General features: G+C 42.2%; 1 protein-coding gene across 1 annotated transcript in view; it reads left to right on the top strand.

Moving 5' to 3' along the window:
• The first annotated feature begins 3,390 nt into the window (after window positions 1-3,390).
• Window positions 3,391-23,745, top strand: part of LOC124805495 (oocyte zinc finger protein XlCOF6.1-like) — a 54,607-nt gene continuing 34,252 nt past the window's right edge. Inside the window, exon 1 of the mRNA XM_047266058.1 lies at window positions 3,391-3,894. Coding sequence (XP_047122014.1) covers window positions 3,391-3,894 — 504 coding nt within the window. The remainder of the gene's footprint in view (window positions 3,895-23,745) is intronic.

The following is a 23,745-nucleotide window of genomic DNA, read 5'->3' as shown; positions in this document are numbered from 1 at the left end:
AACCAGGACGACGAAACTGTTCCGGATGAGGACATAACATGGGTCTGCCAACAGAAGTCCCTGATCTGAGACCACAGAAAGGCCACTCCTTTATGCACTAAGCCCCTCCCCAGACATAGCGCCACGGTGCAGTGGCCCACTCCAGGTCATCTCCAACATCACTACTACTTCCCATCCTTGGGGCAGTGGCCACCACCAGTGAACACCAGCCGTGTACACGGTGCTTGCACAGGGCCTGCATGGCTTGCTTACGTAACAAGGCCGCTGATGTACAGTGCGGGCACTGTCAACAGTATCGTGGGATGCACGGGCAGGCAGCCCATCTGAATTCAGTGGCCCGTGGGTTGATGATCAGGTGCCAAAACCAGCTCAGATGTGATCTCTGATTAGATGCATAAACTAGACTGATAGTGAAATTAACAGACCCCTTATGCGCCGAACTCAGTTGCCATATTACAGACTCCAATGATCCACTAAATGCCAATATTTTGCGCAGAGTTTCTACTGTAGAGCCGTGGCGCCCTCGTGTTCCAGGCACTCCGGCCATTCATACGTAAGCGGGCATTCCCAAACATTACATGGAAGCCAGGCCACAATTCAAAAGCATGATGATACAAATATACCTTTCCAGCTTGCCATTTCTGTAGGCCGTTTCCTTTTTCCTGAAATGATAGCTGGAGATGACGATAAACTCCAGCCAGTTGGGTACCCTCTAGTATGCCACTTGTGGGACCCATTAAATGTCACCCAACAATGTATTTGTCTCTCTGATCCCTTACGACTGGAATACACTACTGACCATTTAAATTGCTACACCACGAAGATGACGTGCTACAGACACGAAATGTAACCGAGAGGAAGAAGATGCTGTGATATGCAAATGATTAGCTTTTCAGAGCATTCACCCAAGGTTGGCGCCGGTGGCGACACCTACAGCGTGCTGACATGAGGAACGTTTCCAACCGATTTCTCATACACAAACAGCAGTTGACCGGCGTTGCCTGGTGAAAAGTTGTTGTGATGCCTCGTGTAAGAAGGAGAAATGCATACCATCACGTTTCCGACTTTGATAAAGGTCAGATTGTAGCCTATCGCAATTGCGGTTTCGGTATTGCGACATTGCTGCTCGTGTTGGTCGAGATCCAGTGACTGTTAGCAGAATATGGAATCGGCGGGTTCAGGAGGATAATACGGAACGCCGTGCTGGATCCCAAAGGCCTCGTATCACTAGCAGTCGAGATGACAGGCATCTTATCTGCATGGCTGTAACGGATCGTGCAGCCACGTCTCGATCCCTGAGTCAACAGATGGGGACGTTTGCAAGACAACAACCATCTGCACGAACAGTTCGACGACGTTTGCAGCAGCATTGACTATCAGCTCTGAGACCATGGCTGCGGTTAACCTTGACGCTGCATCACAGACAGGAGCGCCTGCGATAGTGTACTCAACGATGACACTGGGTGCACGAATGACAAAACGTCATTTCTTCGGACGAATCCAGGTTCTGTTTACAGCATTATGATCGTCGCATCCATGTTTGGCGACATCGCGGTGAACGCACATTGGAAGCGTGTATTCGTGTATTCGTCATCACCCGGCGTGATGGTATGGGGTGCCATCGGTTACACATCTCGGTCGCCTCTTGTTCGCACTGACGACAGTTTAAACAGTGGACGTTAGATTTCAGATGTGTTACGATCCGTGGCTCTACCCTTCATTCGATTCCTGCGGAACCCTATATTTCAGCAGGACAATGCACGACCGCATGCCGGCCGGTGTGGCCGTGCGGTTCTAGACGCTTCAGTTTGGAACCGCGTGACCGCTACGGACGCGGGTTCGAATCCTGCCTCGGGCATGGATGTGTGTGATGTCCTTAGGTTAGTTAGGTTTAAGTAGTTGTAAGTTCTAGGGGACTGATGACCATAGATGTTAAGTCCCATAGTGCTCAGATCCATTTGAACCACGACCGCATGTTGCAGATCCTGTAGGGGCCTTTCTGGATACAGAAAATATTCGAGTGCTGCCCTGGCAATCGCATTCTCCAGATCTCTCACCAACTGAAAACGTCTGGTCAATGGTGGCCGAGCAACCGGCTCGTCACAATACGCCAGTCACTACTCTTGATTAGCTGTGGTATCGTGTCGAAGCTGCATGGGCAACTGTACCTGTACACGCCATCCAAGCTCTGTTTGACTCAATGCCCAGGCGTATCAAGGCCCTTATTACGCCCAGAGGTGGTTGTTCTGGGTATTGATTTCTCAGGATCTATGCACCCAAATTTCGTGAAAGTGTAATCACATGTCAGTTCTAGTATAATATATTTGTCCAATGAACACCCGTTTAAAATCTGCATTTCTTCTTGGTGTAGCAATTTTTATGGCCAGTAGTGTACTTTGTGCCAAACGCACACGGCCTCGGGTCACTTTATCGGCAACAGACACATGAGGAGATTAATATTGGCTTGCAGTTACCATGTCATGCCTCTGTGCGTTGTTCTAACGCCGTTTAAGTCCTTGAAGCAATGAATTCACATGGATGTGGAATATCCCTCAAATTCTCGAAGACAGTCTACATCCAGATTGAGATTTTCACTCTGCAGCGGAGTGTGCGCTGATATGGAACTTCCTGGCTTAGCCACAGCCTGGGGGATGTTTCCAGCCATGTCTCCGCAATATCCTTTCTTTCGGGAGAGCTTCTGTAAAGTTTGTAAGGTAGAAGACGAGATACTGGCAGAATTAAAGCTGTGAGGACGGGACGTGAGTCATGCTTGGGTAGCTCAGATGGTAGAGCACTTGCCCGCGAAAGGCCAAGGTTCCGATTTCGAGTCTCGGTCCGGCACACAGTTTTAATCTGCCAGGAAGTTTCAGTGAACATCTGTTCTACTTTAAAGTATATTGACGATATAACAACACAGTAACTTCGTGTAGCTGAATGGCCAGGTCCAATTCCCTCAATTGCACACTACTTTGGAGACTTGTATATCGCTAACCTACCCCAATAATTCTACTGCATAATGGAGACCTACAGTTATAGTGGAATTCTACCACGTGTAATTCCTAGCAAATTTCCATAAAGAGTAGTGGAGGCTAGATAAATCCGCACCGAAAATATCTGTTTTCCAATCACGATTCGATCCCGTGACCCCTCGCTTTTCAGATTTAACCGCTAGCTTCCACACAGCTCCACCAGGCCTGACTCTAACTTAGGGTTCGCATGTTCCAACCTCTGATTAACAATCTTTGCAGTCTCGTTCTCTCTTTGTAGTAGGCCCACTGTTTGTGCTGCAGCTCATGTACGACTTCCCATATACAGCAGCATGAGGGATCCTGGACACCGTCAACGTGCCAGCACGTGCAGGCAGAGGACAGCTTTCACGTGAAGCGGTTGATGGGCGTAGTACCTGCAGATAACAAGACACGCCCAGAAACCAATAACATCAACAGAAGCAGCAGCAGCGGTAGCGGCAAACCCTGTGGGGCGAAGGCCGTGTCGTCTCTTCAACAGCTGCAACAGCATCAGTGTGTTGCCCCTACGGAGCACCAGCCACCACCATCTCCACCACCTCTCTGTATTCCTCCACAGCAGAGCGATCATTTCACTCCCGCGGTGCCATCTCTCCCGCAATCACAACCGCTCCCGGCAGCACCATCACACTCATTATCACCATCAAAGATTCCAGAGCACTTCCAGGAAATCAAGCAGCCAAATCCACAACAAATGCAGCTTCCGCGGCGTCGACGGCAGCAGCTCCGAGACTTGCCAGAATCTTCCCGGAGACCTGAAGATCTGCCAGCAAATCCAACTTTATCCTGCGAAGCAGCCACCGAGCTGCAGAGGAATTACGAGTGTGAAGACTGCAGCAAGCTCTTTGCCACCAAGGCGTCTCTCAAGGTGTGCAGTCTTTTTTGCTGGACTTCGCCATTTTGCGAGTAACTCTCATAAGGGTTTATATCTGTATCTCTTTTTCCCATTATTTTTATTTACTTCCTTACGAATGGATATTCATTGCTTGATTTTGTTACCGATTTGCACTGATAACGTACATATAAAATTTTCTGCGTGTACATAAGACCAGAAATCTCTATTTTTTTTTTTTAATTTTTGAACAGTTACTGCTAGTAGAATTGATATGCTGCATTTTGTACAAGAGTTTGTTACTGGTTCGTACCCTCTAGTTACAAGACTTCTTGAAAGTTATTAGTTATGGTCATCACTTAAACTACTCGGCTCTATCGTCATCGGATAAATATATCAGATGAGTAGCTAATTCCTCCTTCAAATTTGATTCTATTTTTTTATCCTCTGAAAGACATCGATTTCTGTAAACCTCACGTTGGTTCCTGTCACGTAAACACAGCTATTTCTATTTTCCTGTTAATGTTTTTCGATGCGCAAAGGCATTTGTAAACAAGTCTAGCCTACCTCGTGGCATATGAAGACGGCGAATAATGCTGCAATCTCTATCTCCGTTAGTTTTGCTAACTTCACGTGGATCCTTTCTTGATTTAACCCGAATATACACTAACATTGTCATAGACATTCTTGGGAAAGAGACTGGCTTGAATCTAACGGCTTTTCAGAAAAGCACTATTAAATTGGGACCAGAATAGTAAGGAATAGCCACGTGGAATTTATTGTGCCCGTGACTGAATGAAGTGACACACACTTCAATATTTTTTAGGTGGTTCAGGAATGAGCATATTTATTTACACTATTTACAGTACTGATAGCTTTACAAATAACTTCGTTATCCTTGTATTTTTATTATACTGTGAATCACAGGCTGGAGCCCAAAGATCAATTACTCTTTGACTGTTAGGAGATTATTAGTGTCATGGCAAGTGCATCTAGTCCCATGGCAGGTCTTCTAGGATGTGGGACGGAGCTCAGTGTCGCGACGTAAAAGGTCTAGTATTTTAAATTTACTCACAATCGCTGATTTTTAGTCGTAACCGATATATTGTTGTTTGTGCGTTCCTTTATTAAAATAGAATATGTACGTAAGAAAACTAAATGTGGTATGCTAGCCCAAAAGTGTTCTTTAGTAATTACACATTCCTAGCCGTAATTCAGTAAAATGCCACGTTCTTCCGTCATTTGTAGCTCACTCGTCAGCTCCTCTACGCTCTTGCTGAATCTGTACGTAATTTATCACCTTTACACACCATCTCTATCCTCATTTTCATAGTGTCCAGAAAATCTCACTTCGACACTCCCTTTCTCTCTTCCTTCAACCGTTCATTTCTCGTATTTTATGCAGTTTTTTAATCTCTTTGGGCTCATCACCTATGCAAAAGAAAATTTATGAGAACAACAGAAGGGATTAATAACAAAATCACAGCTTCCAGAAGACTCAAGTCATAGTTTACAGTGCTGGTAATAGGGAAAATTAGAATTTCACCATTTCTACAACATCAAATGAACACTAAGGTCCTTCGCTTTTTATTACCAGAGATAAAAGTAGGGAGAACATCCATTTTGTGTTTGATTCGTATAAAAGGTACCCTTACCTCTTACTTAAAATAAACAATGTAATGAAGCTCATAGTAATTAACGAAACAACAGACTTTCATTGTTATAAAAAGGTACAGTACTGCATCAAAATTTTACTTATTGATTTACAAAACAAGAGATTTTCAACCTATATTAAAGCATCATATGTGTCACACTTGTTGTTGCCAAGTCAGTACCGACATCATCACCTGCATGTGTACCATGTTATAAGAATTCACCGGTCTTCGTTTCGTGGGATAGGCTTCGACAGAATGTATCGGTGGCACGAATTGCAGAAACTCCATCAGGTCTCCCTGTTTTTTATATTTTGGCATTGGCTTTTAAACAATGGGTTGAAGGGTGGAAAGTTGTCCAGGCACTTTACCTGTTTCTTGTATTGTCATTGGGAGTTCCTGTTGAGGCAAAATACCTTTAGCTGATGTTGTTTTGTGAAAAAGAGTATTTGAGTAGGCCTTTTCATAATGAAGTACCTACGTTCCTCGTACCCACGGCACAGTTTTCTTGTAGTATTGGTTTAGTGGTTGAAAATCGATGAAATCTTCATCTGACATTTTAATAACAAAAAATTTACGACGCTCTGCGGCAGTTAGATTATTTAGGTCTTCTGTTACACACAAGTCACGTTTATTCTTCTTTTTTAAGTCAATGATCGCATAATGCTGATCACATTTATTGTGTGAGTGTACAGAAACTAGGAAAGGGGGATCAACAGTTTTAATTTAAATGTTCTGAACACTATATCACCAAATTTTTATTGTTAGATGGCTTTTCTTCTTCCTCCCATAGTTTTCACTGTAGGCTGAAATGTGCCTCACAGTGCGAGGAAGACTCTGGATATAGTTCAACAGACAAGATGCTATCTCCTGGCCACCCCTGCTTGCTTGTCCTTCCTGTCACATAAACATATGGGCAGTATCACTGCTTGTACAGCTGCTGCTAGTGATAGTCTTAAGAGTTCGTTACAAGTGGTTTCATCATCATCTTTTGAACACCAAAGCATATCGCAACATGGTTTTAGTCCTTTAATTTCTTGCATTTCTTTTGGCTTCTTTTGCTGCCTCTGCTTACCTTGAAAGAATTTCTTTTTCCAACTTCAGCTGCATTTTTTTTCATCAGGCATGCATTGTTTGATTTATAATTTGCAAACTTTCACAAGTTTCACAGGTATGAGGCCTATGAAACCTTAGGTTAAACTCTGTCTTGAAAATACGTCTATGTAAACTTTCTCTTTCAGGTTTCACTTTTTTTCTTCTTGATAAAATGATTCACTCATTGTTGACACACTTAAGTTTGAGTTTAAATACCTTGGGTTGTTTGCTGGGATTTTATTTGGGGGCTTCTTCTTTCTTCGTATGCCACTTGATGAAATACTACATGGATTTTATTTTTTAAATGGTAACATTTCTTATGCTTTTGTCGAATATTTCAAGAGTTTTTTCCCGTAAGTTTTGTACGCTGCGAAACCATTCAGTTTTCAAATTCCTGATACGTCTTTGGGAGTGACAGCTGTGGTTTTCTTACTCACCATATGCATCTAAGAACGATGTCTGATGTTCCCAGCTACCTAGTTCCGAATACACTTTAAATATTACTTTCCTCTGCTTATGGCAAACATTTTCATTACATTTGTCCCCACGCTGGTGACTGTATTCACGTAACCTTTTCACTTCATGCAACTTCATATTACGATCACTATAAACGTGCCTTGTGTACTTCTGTTTCATTTTCTTGCGACAGTTCCAGCTTTGCTCTCTTCTTCCCCTTTTCCCAGGAGCTGAGGTTAAGGGGAAACAGCGTTGGATGAGAAGTCTTCAATTGGACCAGATCCTTCTTCTTTTGTGTTATCTACGAAATCAAGTTTTTGTAAATTGAACATAATTTTTTTAAATATTAAGAGTTAAAAATGTAAGCGCAAAAAATCCTACTTATAAAAGATTAAAAATGGAATTTGCCTGAAAAACGCTCTTGGATTTGATCACTGTCATCCGAATTATTGTAATCTCTTCTTGATTAGAATCATGCCCGACTCCAAATAGCGGTGCATCACTGCAACTAATAATAAAACTGCCACTGTCATTGTTGGTATCTTCAGGACTGATTCTATTACCTTCCTCAGCCATAGGATATGGAAAAAATTACTTTATTAAAAAATTATTTGTACACAGTTTGATTGTTTATTGCTACACTACTAATAGGTCTATATCAGACACATAATAGTACTATTACTAAGTAAATAAATTGCTAATCTACATCTATGTGATTACTCTGCTATTCACAGTAAAGTACCTGGCATGGAGTTCAATGAACCACCTTCAATCTGTCTCTCTATCGTTCCATTCTGGAACGGCGTGCGGGAGAAACGAGTAATTAAACTTTTCTGTGAGAGCCCTGATTTCTCTTATTTTACCGTGATGATCATTTCTCCCTCTGTAGGTGGGCGCCAACAGAGTGTTTCCGCAACTGGAGAAGAAAACTGGTGATTGAAATTTCATTAGAAGTTCCCGTCGCAACGGAAAACGCCTTTGTTTTAATGACTGTCACTCCAATTCACGTATTTCGCTATAACACAAAACGAGCTGATTTTCTTTGTACTTTTTCGATGTGATCCGTCAGTCCCACTTGATGAGTATCCCACACCGCACAGCAACACTCCAGAATATGGTCGACAAGCGTGGTGTAAGCAGTCTCTGTAGTAGACCTGTTGCACCTTCTAAATGTACTGCCAATGAATCGCAGTCTTTGGTTTGCTCTACCCACAACATTATCTATGTGATCGTTCCAATTTAGGTTATTTGTAATTGTAATCCCTAAGTGTTTAGTTGAATTTACAGCCTTCAGATTTGTGTGGCTCATCGCGTAATTGAAATCGAATATATATAAGGAATCAAGTATACAAAACTAGTATTGTACTTAAAAATTTACCAGTAATTTGAATGTTACGTTGAACTTCTTTCTCACTCAAGTTCACTTTACACAAATTACGTTTTTACTTTCAACAACTGACATTTAGAAACACTAAAATATGACTCAAGCTAGCATTAACGGATTCCTTGTCTTTTAGTCTCATAACGATGACAGTATGGTGAAAAGCTTTTTAAGTAGCACTGATGTCTGCTTCCAGTAACGGAATCATTTGCACTGTTTTGTGGTAAAGGGTGTCTTAGTGCTATTGGACCTCTAGTGCTTCGAAGTTGAATTACAACCAACTAAATAATTAAGAGGTATGACGCTAGGTAATAGAGGATGTCAAGAAAATCACTTGGGTCTCTTTACTACCTAAAAGATAAATATTATCACATCCCATTCTGGTATACAGTTCACTTGTTAAAATGTCGCATAAACCTCTTGACTTTTGTTGTTCACATATAGGTGCAGCACTTACATACATACAAATTTACGTATGCCAGGTAATATAAAAAATATTATATTAAATAAAGACGTCAGGAAAATTTAGTTTTCGGCTTGATTTCATTATCATGAGAATTAAATAATTATACCTGTTCAGAGAAAACGATACAGGATTCTTGTTAAGTAATACTAACTTCACTACTGATAGGAAGAAGAACCAAAATGTTCGTATCGACTTACGTCTAGAAACTGATGGTGAATCTGAAGCCAAGCAATTAGTACCAATACATTACATTACACATTACATGGTATCAATTTCTTACGTGCTATAAACGCCGCCATTGGATTCAGCGGAAGCGTACAAACGTATCACACTTTCCACGTCTTATACTTTTCAGTGTTTCACGTGTCAATCTAACGGTATCACAGGCTGTTCAACGATCTGCACGTCAGTCACCGGTTCAGCATACGCAATACGTTTCAGATGCCACACACGTAAAAGGCGTTGGCAGTTTAAGCGAATCATCGAGGTGGCCAGGCACAATTGCCTTCTCTCCACCTCCAACTCCTGGGAAAGACGATATTGAAGTGCTGATGAAAAATGATACGGAAGTGGGTTGGTGCTCGATTTTGCAACAGCCACATTACTTGTTGTATTGGTAAATGCGCAGAAAACGAGAAAAAATCTTTCGAAGGAACGCCACATACGTCGTAGGGAAGACAGACAGGTCCAAGTAGGTGGCCACTAACGATCCCTGCTTATACACAGATGCTAAATTGTTGCTGATACAACAACTAAACCATTTCCGAGGATCTTCTGTGGCTCACCAATGTCGACTGTGTTAGCTTATGTTGGCAACTCGCTTCATCAGTGAAAAGTGCTCATGAAGTAATTTCCGCAGTGATGGAGGTTTGTTGCAACGGCCAGCTAGCAACCTCCTCTCGTGGAGGAATACCCACAGCGATAACCTTTCCACACGTTGCCAGACATGCTGCAATTAAGTAAAAAGATTATACCACTTAATGTGTAATGTAATGTACCAGTGTTGTTTATACTACTACGGACTCAGCGTCCATTTCCGGATATTGATGTGCACTATTTTGTACTTTTTCCTGTTAGGAATATCCTTCTGAAGTTTATCCGCTAACACTATATTCACACTGCGCAGCCTGGGCTCGATGCAGTAATGTGGGAAGCAGACGATGGGGAGTTATCACTACCTCACCTTCGTATCCGGTGGTACGCCACTCGTCTGGTGTGGACTCTTACGGATAGACAGTATAATCCGTTGTAGTAACGATACGGGAGCTGAATTTGTTACCAATTGAAAAATGGCCATGTCAGAAATATGGACCTGCACACCTACAATCGAGGAGTTTGGAAAAAACGGTGATAATGCTATGCTTCAAGAGAAGGAATGCCACAGAAAGAGTAAAGTATCAAATTATAATTTTGTATAACAGTTGATTTCTTAGTCCCTCTGATTTGTAGAAGATCATAAAGGAATAACACTCTCTCCACATACACATCTCTAAAATGAGTATTGGTACACTGGAATTTTGCCCATACTTTTCCTAACCATAGACTGAACATTTCAACATTCTAATGTAAAAGTGTTAGTATGGGTTCTTAATGGAAAATTTCATGACACGCAAATTTTAGTTTCAGTTAAATCTTTTGGAACAATCCTTTGTAATATACCTGAAACATCGAATACGCTTCATAGAGAGCGTACATTTGAAGATTTAAAGTGATATTTTTCCACGTGGATAATCTCAGGAAGATTCTTTAGATTTAATTTAGATAGGCTGAAAGAGATCTGCCAACGGGGCGACTACAGTTAAAGTACCTTGGGAGAACGCTGTCACTAGGAGAAAGGTTTGCACAACGAAACTGCCAAAATAAAATATCCCTTATATATCAGTACACACATTTATTTCTCAAGAATCCGCATACAAGGGTAAAAACTAAACGTAACGAATATCTACATTAAACAATAGCAAAATATGCATGAAGCATGAACTGTCTCAGTTACCCGTAATACACACATGATTGTCCCGAAAGTTACTGCGAAATTTAATATACAAACATGTTATCTACAGTGATCGCGACACAATCAGCTACAGTGATCGCGACATGGCAGAAATAATTACATTACGTATGATACAAGATGAGGTACTAATCAAACATGAACAAGAAATAATACATGCACTTGCAAAGATAAAGATATGGTAGCACGAAGTTTTAATAAGAATCTACTTCCACAACGCGAAAAAATTGGAAACAGAAACTAAGAATGATGAACATGGCTTTAAGAAATGCCTAACATTATCGTGACACTGCTAAAATTACCGCGGTGCCAGTCTCAGTTAAATTTGGAGGCTGATGCGCGAACACTTGCCACAGCACCAGAATCATACCACGAATTGCTCTAAGAATTGTGCGTCTACCCCTCTGCTCATCGCCAAAGTCGGCCTCTGAGTGACAAAGAACTTCTGCTTCCGAAGTTTCTGGAAACCTATGAAAGAAAAGACTGTGCCAAAATCATAAGTACCCAGTGACGGTCCGTGATTACTTCTTGACCTAACAGAGTTGAGGGAATATTCCACTCGATCCTCTTGTGTTCTGTTGTGTCCCTGAGAAAATCTACACATTGACATTAGCAGCCAATCGGAGCTTTAGGCTCATTGTTGAACTATGAGAGAAGAAGAAACGCTTGTGCCTTTCCCTTCCATTGTGGGTATTTTTGAATTATCCTACCAGGATAACAGACGACAAAAAATTGCGCGCTTTTGCACGGTACACAGGCAACCGCCGCCGCTGCACGTCCTTCTCGTCTGCAGGCGCTTCCATTGTCAGTTAGAAGACTGGATTCTCCAGCGCATTCCGGCCCAAAATATAGTGTCGACCCCCTGCTTCACTTGAAGCCTAGCGACGAGGGACCCTTCTCGTCACAACGACACCTGTGTATATTACGTGGAAGGAGTCTTTAATGACTGAGGAACTGTGTCATAAAAGACACGAGACAAGAGTGAGATTCCTATCTTGAGAACATTACACCAGACGGAAACTAATATTAATTTACTAAAATATGATTTACTTATTCCTTGCAACGTTAAGAGGAGCATCTTATTATGTATGAGTGGTAATAACAGGGCTGGCTACTAATCTGATTGCTATTACTTCTGCTCTGATATCTGCTTATTCTTACACTGAAATAGATGGAAGAAATTAATATCAAATGATGTATGATCAAAGCAAGGGGATCCTTTACTCAGTGTTCAATAGTGGAACCTACACCTGTGTCTTCCTGTATGAACTTTATTAATTTTTCTCTATGTTATCCATTGTGAGAGTGAATTACCGTATTATTTGCCTTGGGAAAGCAGTAAGGGATGCGAACTCATACTATTTATTGATTATTAAAACCTAAAGAATACAGTGATACCTTTCCTTGTGACAGGGTACACTATCTCAGCAAACAGGCAGCGAATGGAGGAAAAAGAAAACAGTTAAAAAATGCAGAAAGATAGATCAGAGGAATCTGAAGGATTACGTTCATCAGATTATGCTTACAAAAAAGGAAATGTTTCGAGACTATCTTGCGGTAAAAGATTAGTTCCAAATATTTTCTAAAGAAAATTATATTTGTTTCTTTCACTGTGCCCTCTAGTTTGTAACACGTAATATTGTAGGATCAGAGCAGTGAATTAGGGACCAACCTTCAGTTTGTTTTCAAAAATCATAGATCAAATACTTGAGTAAAATTGTTCCTGTTATTAAAACAGATCAGAATAAGTTTACAGTGTACACACAGTGCCTTAAAGTTCAAGAAGCTTATAGAGCTAGGCCAGAAAAGGTGTAAAAGGAGTCAAGAGACAATACGTGAGTCACTAGATTACTACAAGGAAACTACAGTAAAATAATCGAATTAAAAAAATTAAATGCCGAAAGCAAAGTATATTAAATGTGCAAAAACGCAATATCCATAGCTACAAATGCTCTAAAAGGCATTTAAAAAGCACAGACCATAGTGTAACAGCATCAATATCTCCAGTGTCAAATACAAAGCCATAGAATAATATCAAAATTCTATTGTGGAATAAAAATTCCAATCAGCCAAGTACCGACCGAAATGCACAAAATAGAGCTGAACTTATACAACAATGCAGGTCACAAGCGTACACCAGAAAATCGAAATAAAACTAATTAGAGTTCGTAATTTGAGATGACAATAAATGTCAAACATGTAAATAGATCAGCTAGAACATTATGACCACCGATCTCCTATCGGCGTAAACCGGTCCAGTCAATAGCAAAGTCACCTGGCCAGGAATGACTACTAGTCAGACACACAAACGGTGGTGTTGTATCAGTGTGCGTGCTGCCCATGCGTAGAATGGGAAAGATGGGCGATCTGTCCGTTTGACCGAGGACAGATTGGCACTAGCATTTCGGAAACTGCACGACTTGTTGGGTGTTTGACGACTGCTGTAGTGATTGTCATCAACACGTGGCGAAATCAAGGTGAAACCGCGTCCAGACGTCTGGGGGTTGGCCGGCTACCCTTCGTGTCAGATGTAACTTGGGCGGACTGGTAAAACAGGACAGGCGGTGAACTGTCGCGGTACTAATATCCGACTTTAATGCTGGACAGAGTACAAGTATGTCTGAACACACAGAGCACGAAGCACTCCTGACAATGGCTCTCTGGGTCCGATGACCCATGAAAGTGCCAATGTTAACACCACGACATTGTCAACTATAACTTAAATGGGTACTTGAACATCGGCCCTAAACGTTGGCACAGTGGCTGAGCGTTGCATGGTCTGATGAATCCCGATGCCTTCTTCATCATGCCAACTGGAGGGCGCGAATCCGTGGTCTTCCAGGGGAACATCCCTTTGACACCTGTACTACAGCCCAAAGACAGTTTGGTGGCGGCTCCAGCATGGTATGGGAAACATTCACGTGGGCATCCATGGGTCCAGAGGAGCTCGTGCAAGACACCAAGGCGGCCGGCAAGAAGTACTATATTTGGTTGCAGACCACGTACACCTCATCATGGCGATCGTATTTCCTCACAGCAGTGGGATTATTCAACAAAACTCGATATGTCACAGAACCAGGAATGTGATAGAGTTCGAGGAATCCAGTGACGATTTTCAATAGATGTAGTGCCTCTCCCCCCCCCCCCCCACAACTCGTCAGATCTGAACCAAATCAAACACATATGGTATGTGACTGAACGTGGCGTCAGAGAGCATCGCCACTCTCCTGCTCTCCTGGAATTTGCGGGAATTAGACGACTTGCGTGTGCATATTTGGTGTCAACTCCATCCAGCGACCTACCAAGGCCTCATAGTTTCCATGTCATGAGGCGTTATCCGTGGCAAAAGAAGACATATCGGCTATTAGGTAGGTGGTATAATATTCTGGCTAATCAGTGGACATGTACTTAGTCCCAAGTGAGAAACAAAAGTGTAAAGGAAATGATTATCACGTATTTATTGTAAACACAAATGATGTCAATTCAATTGTTCCTAATGAAAGAAGACCATCAGAAAAGCAATTCATCGCAAGCAGTAGTCAAAAACGTATAAAATGACAGTGATATCTAATGTAAAAAGGAAATGACGTGTGACTAGCACCTTTGATCGGGTAGACCGTTTGCAGGGTGCAAGTCTTCCGATTTGACCCCTCATCGCCGACTTTCATGTCGATGGGGATGAAATGATAATGATGAGGACAACACAACACCCAGTCTCTGAGCGGAGAAAATCTACGGGCCAGCCGGGAATCGAAACCGGGCCGTTAGGATTGACATCCTGTCACGCTGACCACTCAGCTACCGGGGACAGCCAGTGATATCTAATTATACGTATCGTAATTCGTTACAAATATACAAAGAAACGATCATCTAATAGAAAGTGAAGACTGTCCAGAGGTCTGTTTAATAATACACCAAATCTGGGTTATTTAACATGAAACTGTAGACGTAGCTGGGCCACAGTAGGAAAGGGTGGAGCGATTGATTGAGTCAGGATTACACTTCCATTTTTTAAAATATTTATTAAAGACCATATTTGTATAAATCCTCGGTCGCTGATCACCGAACAAAAAATTCTCTTTAGATTGGTCCACAATACAATAATAGTATCAAACATTGAAACATTGGAAGAAAATTTTTAAAAACGATACTTTAGTTCTGAAACAAACCTTAGAAAGTTATCATCAACCTCTCAATTAAAACAATAAACCTCACAATTTGATGAAAGGACCTAACTTTATCCTACAGTAAATTTCGACGGTGTTTACTTTATGCACTAGTAAAGAACTACCTATTCACACTGACTTACAAGGCAACATAAACATAGCAACTGATACCATTACGAGTCGCTAACCAATTAACAGTTTCACGCTTTAGAAAAGAATCTGTAGCACTAGATATTAATTTTCACTAAGTGGTACGTAATCTGAGATGGACAATAACTTCTCTTGAATCAGATTTTCACTCTGGCAGGACCGAGACTAGAACTCGGGACCTTTGCCTTTCGCGGGCAAGTGCTCTACCAACTGAGCTACCCAAGCACGACTCACACCCCGTCCTCACAGCTTTACTTGTGCCAGTACCTCGTCTCCTACCTTCCAAACTTTACAGAAGCTCTCCTGCGAGCACACTCCGCTGCAGAGTGAAAATCTCATTCTGGAAACATCCCCCAGGCTGTGGCTAAGCCATGTCTCCGCAAATCCTTTATTTCAGGAGGGCTAGTTCTGCAAGGTTCGCAGGAGAGCTGCAAGTCACTGTGTCTCCCACACACATCGGATGATCCGCTAACCACTCGGCCCGGCGTAGCCTTCAGGAAAAGGAACAGCAGCGCTGATAAACCTCCTTGCCACTTACGACAGCCTTCGTACCGCTCTTCAATGTCTGTCGACAAAAGTGTTAAGTATTTTGCCGCCAGCTTCCTTCTTCCCCCAAAGCCCACTCGTTCGCCTAGATAAATCCATTTGGAGCGGAGATGCTTCACTACATCGGGATAAGAAAGTCCCGACAACCAATTCCAGCTGCTGCCAACCTAGATAAAAATCCCATACACGACACAAAATAAAGCTGACAAGAAAAACACATTTGTCACACAGTTCAACGACAATCATACAATTACGATCGTACGCAGTCTTACATAACGAACCAGATGCACAGACTGTCAAGAATTCCCAGTAAGATACACCCATCTTCATGGGAAGCATAAATAGTACTATATTCATCTTCACAATCCCTATTACACTAGGTAATGGGACGTGCTGCTGCGGCAACTGTAGGGCAACTGCTTAATTAGGCGACTTGGAGAAGAAATTGAGAGGAATTTGTCACACCAGTTGGGTGTAGATGGGCCGTAGATATGCAAAGACATCAATCAGTTCGGTCTCTTGCGTTTATGCCATCTCCACCATCTGGCTCGCCTCCTCTGCCATCGAGGAAGTGACAGCAGCGTGTCGAAATATAGTTACTTTCAACATGCACATGTGCTATATAAGCCGCCTAGTTTTCTGGTTAATAATGTCGTGACAGACTTTAGGAAAATGTCTTCTCCATGTCATGAGCTTAATTTTGCCCACTACTGACAAACTGGCCGATCTTTAACCTTCAATGTTTATGTCATAATCCAAGCACGGCCTCTTCCTATGATTTGTCGCGTATTACTACAGACTTGTACAGAGTTCATAGGCCAGCAATTCACCATCTCTTTCATATATAATCCAAGGTTTTATGATAAGCAACCCCATTAAGTAATAATTTTCGTCTAAACGTCTGTTTCGAGGACACGCTCTTACAGTTGTCATGTGCCACACGTCCGTCGATAGAACAGTGGCTCTCCAAGGTTAGAGGAATACTGTTGAAAGCAACAGTCAGCCAAAAGTAACTGCGACGAAGGAGTGAAGTCACCGATGATGGGATTCATCTACGCCCATTCAGACACTAGTAGTTGGGTAAAGAGACTACTAGTGCTGCCAGTATTGTCAGCATTGTTGCAGAATTTAAGATGACAGACCCTCCCACCACCTCTGCCTGGTGTAGAAGTGCCAACATCGCACTGATGACTTGAGCAGATGACATCATTGGTTATTCCCGCACCTTCACTTCCTATAACTTCCCTCAAATCACCTCCCCAAGCCCAGTAGCAAAATGGCGGGAAAAGTCGCACGGGGTATCCTGAGCTGTTCATATGGAAGGAAATAGGATACTTTCGTAATTTTTGGGATGTGCAGGTGCTACCCTGTTGAAAAAACTTTATAAAATTTTCCTCTGTGTGTATTCTAGTTCACGATAATGCCGTACTGGGAAAAGAAATCTCACTTCCATCCCATCCCCGCTCCCCTCCCCCCCCCCCAAAAAAAACAAAAAAAATTGTGGGAAAATCTTTCTTCTCCCCATCCTGCTTAGAAATTGGGGGGTGGAATGCTCGCTCTGTGCTGAGCTGCTGCCTGGAAAGACGTAACATAGTCTTTATTTTCATTCATTTTAGGGATTATCCTGAATGTTCACCACCTTCTGCCTCCATCTTGATGAGAAATTCAAAAATCAGTGGAACAAGTCTATTTTTTTCCTCTGACTGTGAAGCAAGGGAGCTGGGGAAGAGTAGTTGCGATTGATTGAGCACTAGAGAGTAGGTCTAGCCAGTCTCGCCAATAACTGCTGGATATAGAGATGATATTTTCGCTATTGGTCTAGCACTAGAGAGTTACTCCATCTATAATAGCCAATAATGTTATGTGGGAAGGATGGGTAAAAGTAATAAAAGTACTCCAGACTATCATTGAAGTGTAGGGGAGTAGCCTCCAGCCAATCTACAAGTGAATAGCTGCTGGCAGGGACGTACGAATGGGTTATAATTTTAGTAAAGTGACCCACTGTCCAAATAGTGCCATAAATCTATTCTCCCTATGTCCAGGAGTCCTGTACCAACAGCATTAGGAAATTAAACATTCTTACAAGTCACAGATTTTGGCGATTTTGGTATCCAAGAAGTAAACGAAGTCCAGTACATGGCTCTGGCATTGAACATAGAAATTAAATCAAAGAGAACCTTCGCGGAGAAACCATACATAGTGACAAAGACACATTTATGTGAGCAGTGGCGCCATTAAGTTAGTGTACTGTTCTGTATCGCGCCTCTAGGTCGAGGGTAGTATCGACTATCTCTCTTTCCGGTCCCATTGCCAATATCTATCTATCCTGGAGCTGGTGGGATTGTAGCTGATGCAGATGAGGTTTATCCTATCACAACAGCAGTGTAAGTTGCTGGTGAAGGTCTGGTTGTTTCTGGAATAGATTTGGCTCGGGCTTCTTCTTGTGAACACAGATATAGTGATGATGACGGTGGCAATGAAACAGCAATATGAACAAAAGGCGCTGCTGGCTGGTACAGTTATGACACTGGCGGCAGTGGTGGCAGTGGTGGCAGTGGTGGCAGCAGCGGTGGTCGTAATGGAGCTGCTGTGCTTGCTGGGGCACTGATATCTGCACATGAGAAGGTAATAAATCTGGGGATAGAGTGTGTGAGAGGAGGAAGACATGTGGTGTCATCGAAATAGTGGGAAAGGAGGGAAATGAGAGAAGAGCAGAAGAGGATGTGAATATAATAAAGAAACAAGTGGAGATGGTGGAGTACAAATGAGAGTAGATGATTATGTGACTGAGGATGGTGTAGTTATAGGTTGATATATTGGTGAATGAGGGCAGCTACAGCGCTGTTTTGCTGATGGAGGCGAACATTGAAAGCAAATATGTGCATTTGCACTCACTGACAGTGACCAAGTCTGGTTGCAGCAACAAGTGGCAGAAAAGGTAATAAATGGAAGCAAGAACAAGCAGCAAAGATGAGAACTGGGGGCAGAGACGATGACAGTGGTGGGCAACTCATCCTGTTGGCACTGGTGATGACGTAGGGCGTGAAGACAACAGCCGAAATATGTCCCTATCGAGATTCCATCTCTGAGAGCAACCTGGGCAAGTGTTAGTCGATATGGAAAGAGGTGTAACAACCCTCATACCGCCATTCAGAAGTTTGTTCTCGCCTTAGTATTATTTCATCCCCCTCACTCCACATGGGAAGAACTTGGACTGTCAGGGGATACAATTTTCTGCTCTTCAGCCACATGAGAGTAATAATTTTAAAAACTTTGTAGTAAAACTAGACATTCCACTTGACAAAAAAGAATACAGTTTTGCACAATAAAAAATATATCGTCGGTTGTATACGTTAAAAAGTAAAAGACTGATTTGTTGATTACTTAAAATATAGACACAGATGAATGGAACCTGAGTGCTGCACACAGATATATAGAGACCAGTTGACAATAGCATAAGGTAAAACATAGAAGGACGATGTGTTAACTGATTGAAGTAGATGACAGAATTGCTGATTGGAAGTAGATTGTCAGGGATATGGGTATCACAAGAGCACAGCTCTTAAGGATAATATGTATGAGGTGGCCTGTGTCTGTGGTTGTTAGGAGAAAGGATTTTGGAAGAATAAGGAGGAACGCAGTTCTGAACCAAGAATTAAGAGCTAGATGGAGAGGGGTGGAGGGGAGGCAGTCCCGGCAAGGGAACGGTGGTAGGAATCTCTCAAATGTAATAGGACTGAGATATATCAGAGTGGATTCATGGTCAGGTAAGGAAAGGCGATCAAAGTTCCGTTAACAGAGGAAATAAAGGATATGGATGTGTAGTGTTGAGGGAATGTGATGGTAGATGCATGGCAGAGTACCAGGATCAGCCAGCACAGAAGAAACTAGTGGTGGCTTAGCGTTCATTTACAGGCAATGCAGGATCCTCAGAGGTGTTAAAGATGGCTGACTACAGCAGAGAATCTTATGAGTTGGTAGAGGAGGATAGTGGGGGGAGTGGGAGGATAAGCGGATCCAAAACATTAGTTGGAATACATGGCAAACATCTATATGGTGTCATAACATAAGTGGCGAGCAGAAGCCCATGCTCCATGTCCGGCATTGGTAGTTCTAATAATTTTAGTGCATTGTGGGCCTCGTGCTGAATGGTTGGTAGAAGGGGCTCCCTTGTGACTTGGCGTCAAGTGTAAGTCAGAGGTATTTTAGTGTACTAGTTAGTGGATAGAATGGTCGCAAATGGTAATGCTAAAGTTCTTGGGGTTACTCTGCTTGTAATTATTGTCTGAATATTGGTAGTGTTTATTTTGAGGGACCACTGGTTGCACCAGAAGGTGGAATGATTGAGATGGAGCTGGATGGATCGTTGCTATTTCTGGACAGTAGGGTAGACCACGAGAGTCTGTGTCATTGGCATACTGGAGGAGATGAACAGGAGGAGGGATCTTTGGCTTATTGGCTGTGTAGAGGTCACACAGGAGTCAGAGGACAGCAACTTGGGACAAACTTGCAGTGGGATGGAAGATACTGGAGTTGGTGTTGTTCATGATGATATAAGACGAGCAGTTATAGAGAAAGGATTTGATGAGGTGGACATATTTTATGGAAAGTACATAGGTCTGGAGCTTAATGAGGTGATCAGAATGCCATACATGGTCGTATGGCGTTTTTTGGGGTTATAGGAGATAAAAATGACGGATTTTCAGTTTTTGGTGAGAGAGGAGATGAGGGAGGTAAAGGAGTCGGTTATAGGAGTAGAAAGTGGAAGCTACATTGATAAAAAGGAATGGCTAGGTGTTAATGGATATGTAAGAACTGCAAGAACTTAAAAGCCTTACTTAAACACCGAGTAGAGGCTGATGGAACAGTAGGAGAATGTGTCAGGGGCAGGTTTATTAGGTTTAAAGCAGATGAGGATTCGACAGGTTTTCCACCGCACGAAACAGAAACTATTTTATAAAGCGTAGTTAGGATTTCTAGGAAGTAGAGGAGGTATTCTTCCAGGTGTCTGTAGGTTATGCAGTCGTTACTGGGAGCAGTGTTATATTAGTCAGGGGCATTTGTTGAATGAGTTGTGTTGATATCGGAGTACTGAGTTCTGTCTGTGGGATACTGTTGAGGTATTGGAAGCTACGAGCGAAGTGTGGGAGAGCGGTATTGGTATACTCATAGACTTAAGGAAATAAGAAGTAATCAAAGTGGATGTCACCTAAAATGATGAAGATGTCAGAGGGATAGGAGGCAATAATGTTGGCTTTGCTTGGGGTGTCAGGGAGAAGATGATTATCGTGCAGGTGTGTCTCAGTGTGTCTCAGTTTACAAGTCTGCAGGAAAATCGCAAAAGTGATGAGATCCACAGATGAGTAAGATAGCTTGTGTAAAGAGAATGGGACAGTAGGGATATATTGGCTTTGTCGGAATGTGGTGAATTATGGCGTTTGAGAATATCTGTTGTAGGAAGGCGAGAGAATGGTGGTAGGGATGATAAGGAGGACAGGGGAGTGGTCTTCCAGTGGGATCAAGATCTACTAAAGTAATGTGCACAAGGACGTTAGGAAAGGTGGAGATAACGTCAGGAGTGGAACTGCAGTGTGAAAGAGGCTATATCAGCATGGAATGAGTCAGTAAACCGACACAACCACTGGAGGTCAGCATGGGACTGGCTTTGGACGTTAAGGTGAGCAGTAATAGTAAAGGTTGGAAAGGTATGGTTTAAATGGGTGAGGAAGTCGTATGGGATGGAATGATGTGATCGTATATAGGTAAAGGCATAGGAAACAGTCATAGGTTTGAAGAGGAGAGCGTGAATAAGATGTTTAGTAGGAGTATTGCGTAGGGATTGGGGGCGATGCTCTTGCAGCACCCAATAGCAAGTCCACCATGGCCCATGGGTAACAGGTTAACTGTATGGTGGAGGATGTATGACGAAGTGCAGATAGTATGATGGTGTTTGGGGAAGAATTCATTGACAATGACCTTCAATTTGATGTTAGGGTATGGTGTCCAGGAAGAGATATTTCTTGGCTAGACAAGGAGTGGATATTTTATTTTATTTGTGTGGTTATTCACTATTTAGTATGGCCAGGTTTAGGGCCTTGGGCCCTTTCTTACATCTGGACAGGAACAACACAAACAGAAAATATTATTATTCATTGGGGCCATCTAGGATCACGTTAAGATTTTTGCATCTAGCGCGGACCTTGACTTTTTTCTAAGCGCAGATTTCCCTGCTTGCTCTCTTCTTACCAAAGTGTGTCTTATTTTCGGTTGCTCGTGTCGGATTATTCCGGTTCCCACTATCGTCTTTCAGAAAAGATCTTTGGGTTTGATATGTAGTATCATGAGGTCTTCTTTGGTGTTTTTAAACCATGGCATTATAGTTCTAGGTTTTGAATCAAAACAGAGGAATATATTTTTGATTAACTTAATTCCGTCCATTCTTTTCAGGTGACCATAAAATCGTAATCGTTTTTTACGGATTACGTCTGTAATTTCTTCTATTTTACTGTAGACTTCCTTGATGGATCTCTTTTGATGGATGCCATTCTTCTACTTGGATCCTATGATTCTTCTAATGATTTTGCACACTTTTTTCTTCAGTTCTTCGAGGAGTGTTCTATCAGCGTTTACGGATAAGGTTTCGGTTGCATACAAAACTAGAGACTTCGAAACTGTTTCTTAGTGACGAACGTTAGTATTCTGGGAAAGGTATTTCTTGTTGTAGGTCGTGTGGCATGTTTCTAGTTTGCGTATCCGTTCCCAAAGCGCATCCTTGTGCAGTCCATTTATCATGATGATCTCACCCAGGTACTTGAATTTGTCTGCCCGGGCGATTCCATTTTGGTGGGGTGTCTTTAATGTTAGTCTTGACTTATGGTTTCTCAAATGACATTTGCAGACCAGTTTCTTCATCGATTTCTTTTAACAGTTCGATTTGAACTCTAACAGTATCTACGTCGTTTGACAGAACGGCAATGTTATTGGCAAAAGCCAAGCAGTCCACCTATATCCCCTTCGATTTGGACCCAATTTGCAACTAGCTATAATTAGCTTCCATTAATCTTTCGTGACTAGTTCTGACGATGTTTCGAAGGACGCAGTTGAAAAGCACTGTAGACAGGCCAACACCTTGCCTGACCCCTGTTTTGACAACAAAGGAATCCGAAACACACCCGGGGAATTTTATTTTGAATTTTTTAACTTTTAGTGTAGCTCTAATTAGTGCCTGCAGTTTAAGGTCAACTCTGAACTCATTTAGGATGTTCAGAAGGTCATCCAGGTCTATGCAGTCGTATGCCTTCTTGAAGTCCACGAAGACTAACAAGTAGTGTTTGAACATTACAGTATAATATCTGATTATTGTTTGGATGTTGTAGATCTGTTTGTTGAACAACTTTTTATGAAGCTCCCTTGGTATTCACCTATTTGATGTGCGACTTGACCTTCTAAACGCTGCATAATGGTGAGTGAATTTTATAGTTTAACGGGAGCAGGGATATTCCTCGATAGTTGTTAATATTTCATGCTGCCTTTCTTGTGCAAGGGATGGATCAGGGCCGTTTTCCAATCTTCAGGCAGTGTTTCCTCATTCCAAATTTTTTTCTGTTTGTTTTTGTAAGATTTGAAGTGATTCCTTTGGGGCATATTTCCAAAGCTCTGCTACGACTGAGTCTTCTCCAGGTGCTTTGTTGTTTCTGAGACGGGCAATGTGGCGCTTGATTTCATCTTTGTCAGGTGGTCTGGACTCTGGGCACTTGAACAGTGAGATTTGGGGCTTTATCACAGTACAGTAGGTCTCGAAAGTCGTCTGCTAGAATATGACAGTTTTCTTCGTTAGAAGTCGGCACTGTACCATCCTTTCGTTGAAATCATAGGGATAACGGTTTGTAACCGGTCAATTTGCGTTTGAAGGCTCTGTAGTACTCTCTGGTTTCATTCTTCCTAAAATTTTATTCAAATGGTTCAAA

This window comes from Schistocerca piceifrons, chromosome 7, assembly GCF_021461385.2.
Source record: "Schistocerca piceifrons isolate TAMUIC-IGC-003096 chromosome 7, iqSchPice1.1, whole genome shotgun sequence".
Lineage (NCBI taxonomy): Eukaryota > Metazoa > Arthropoda > Insecta > Orthoptera > Acrididae > Schistocerca > Schistocerca piceifrons.
This window is presented reverse-complemented; position numbering and strand designations above follow the sequence as displayed.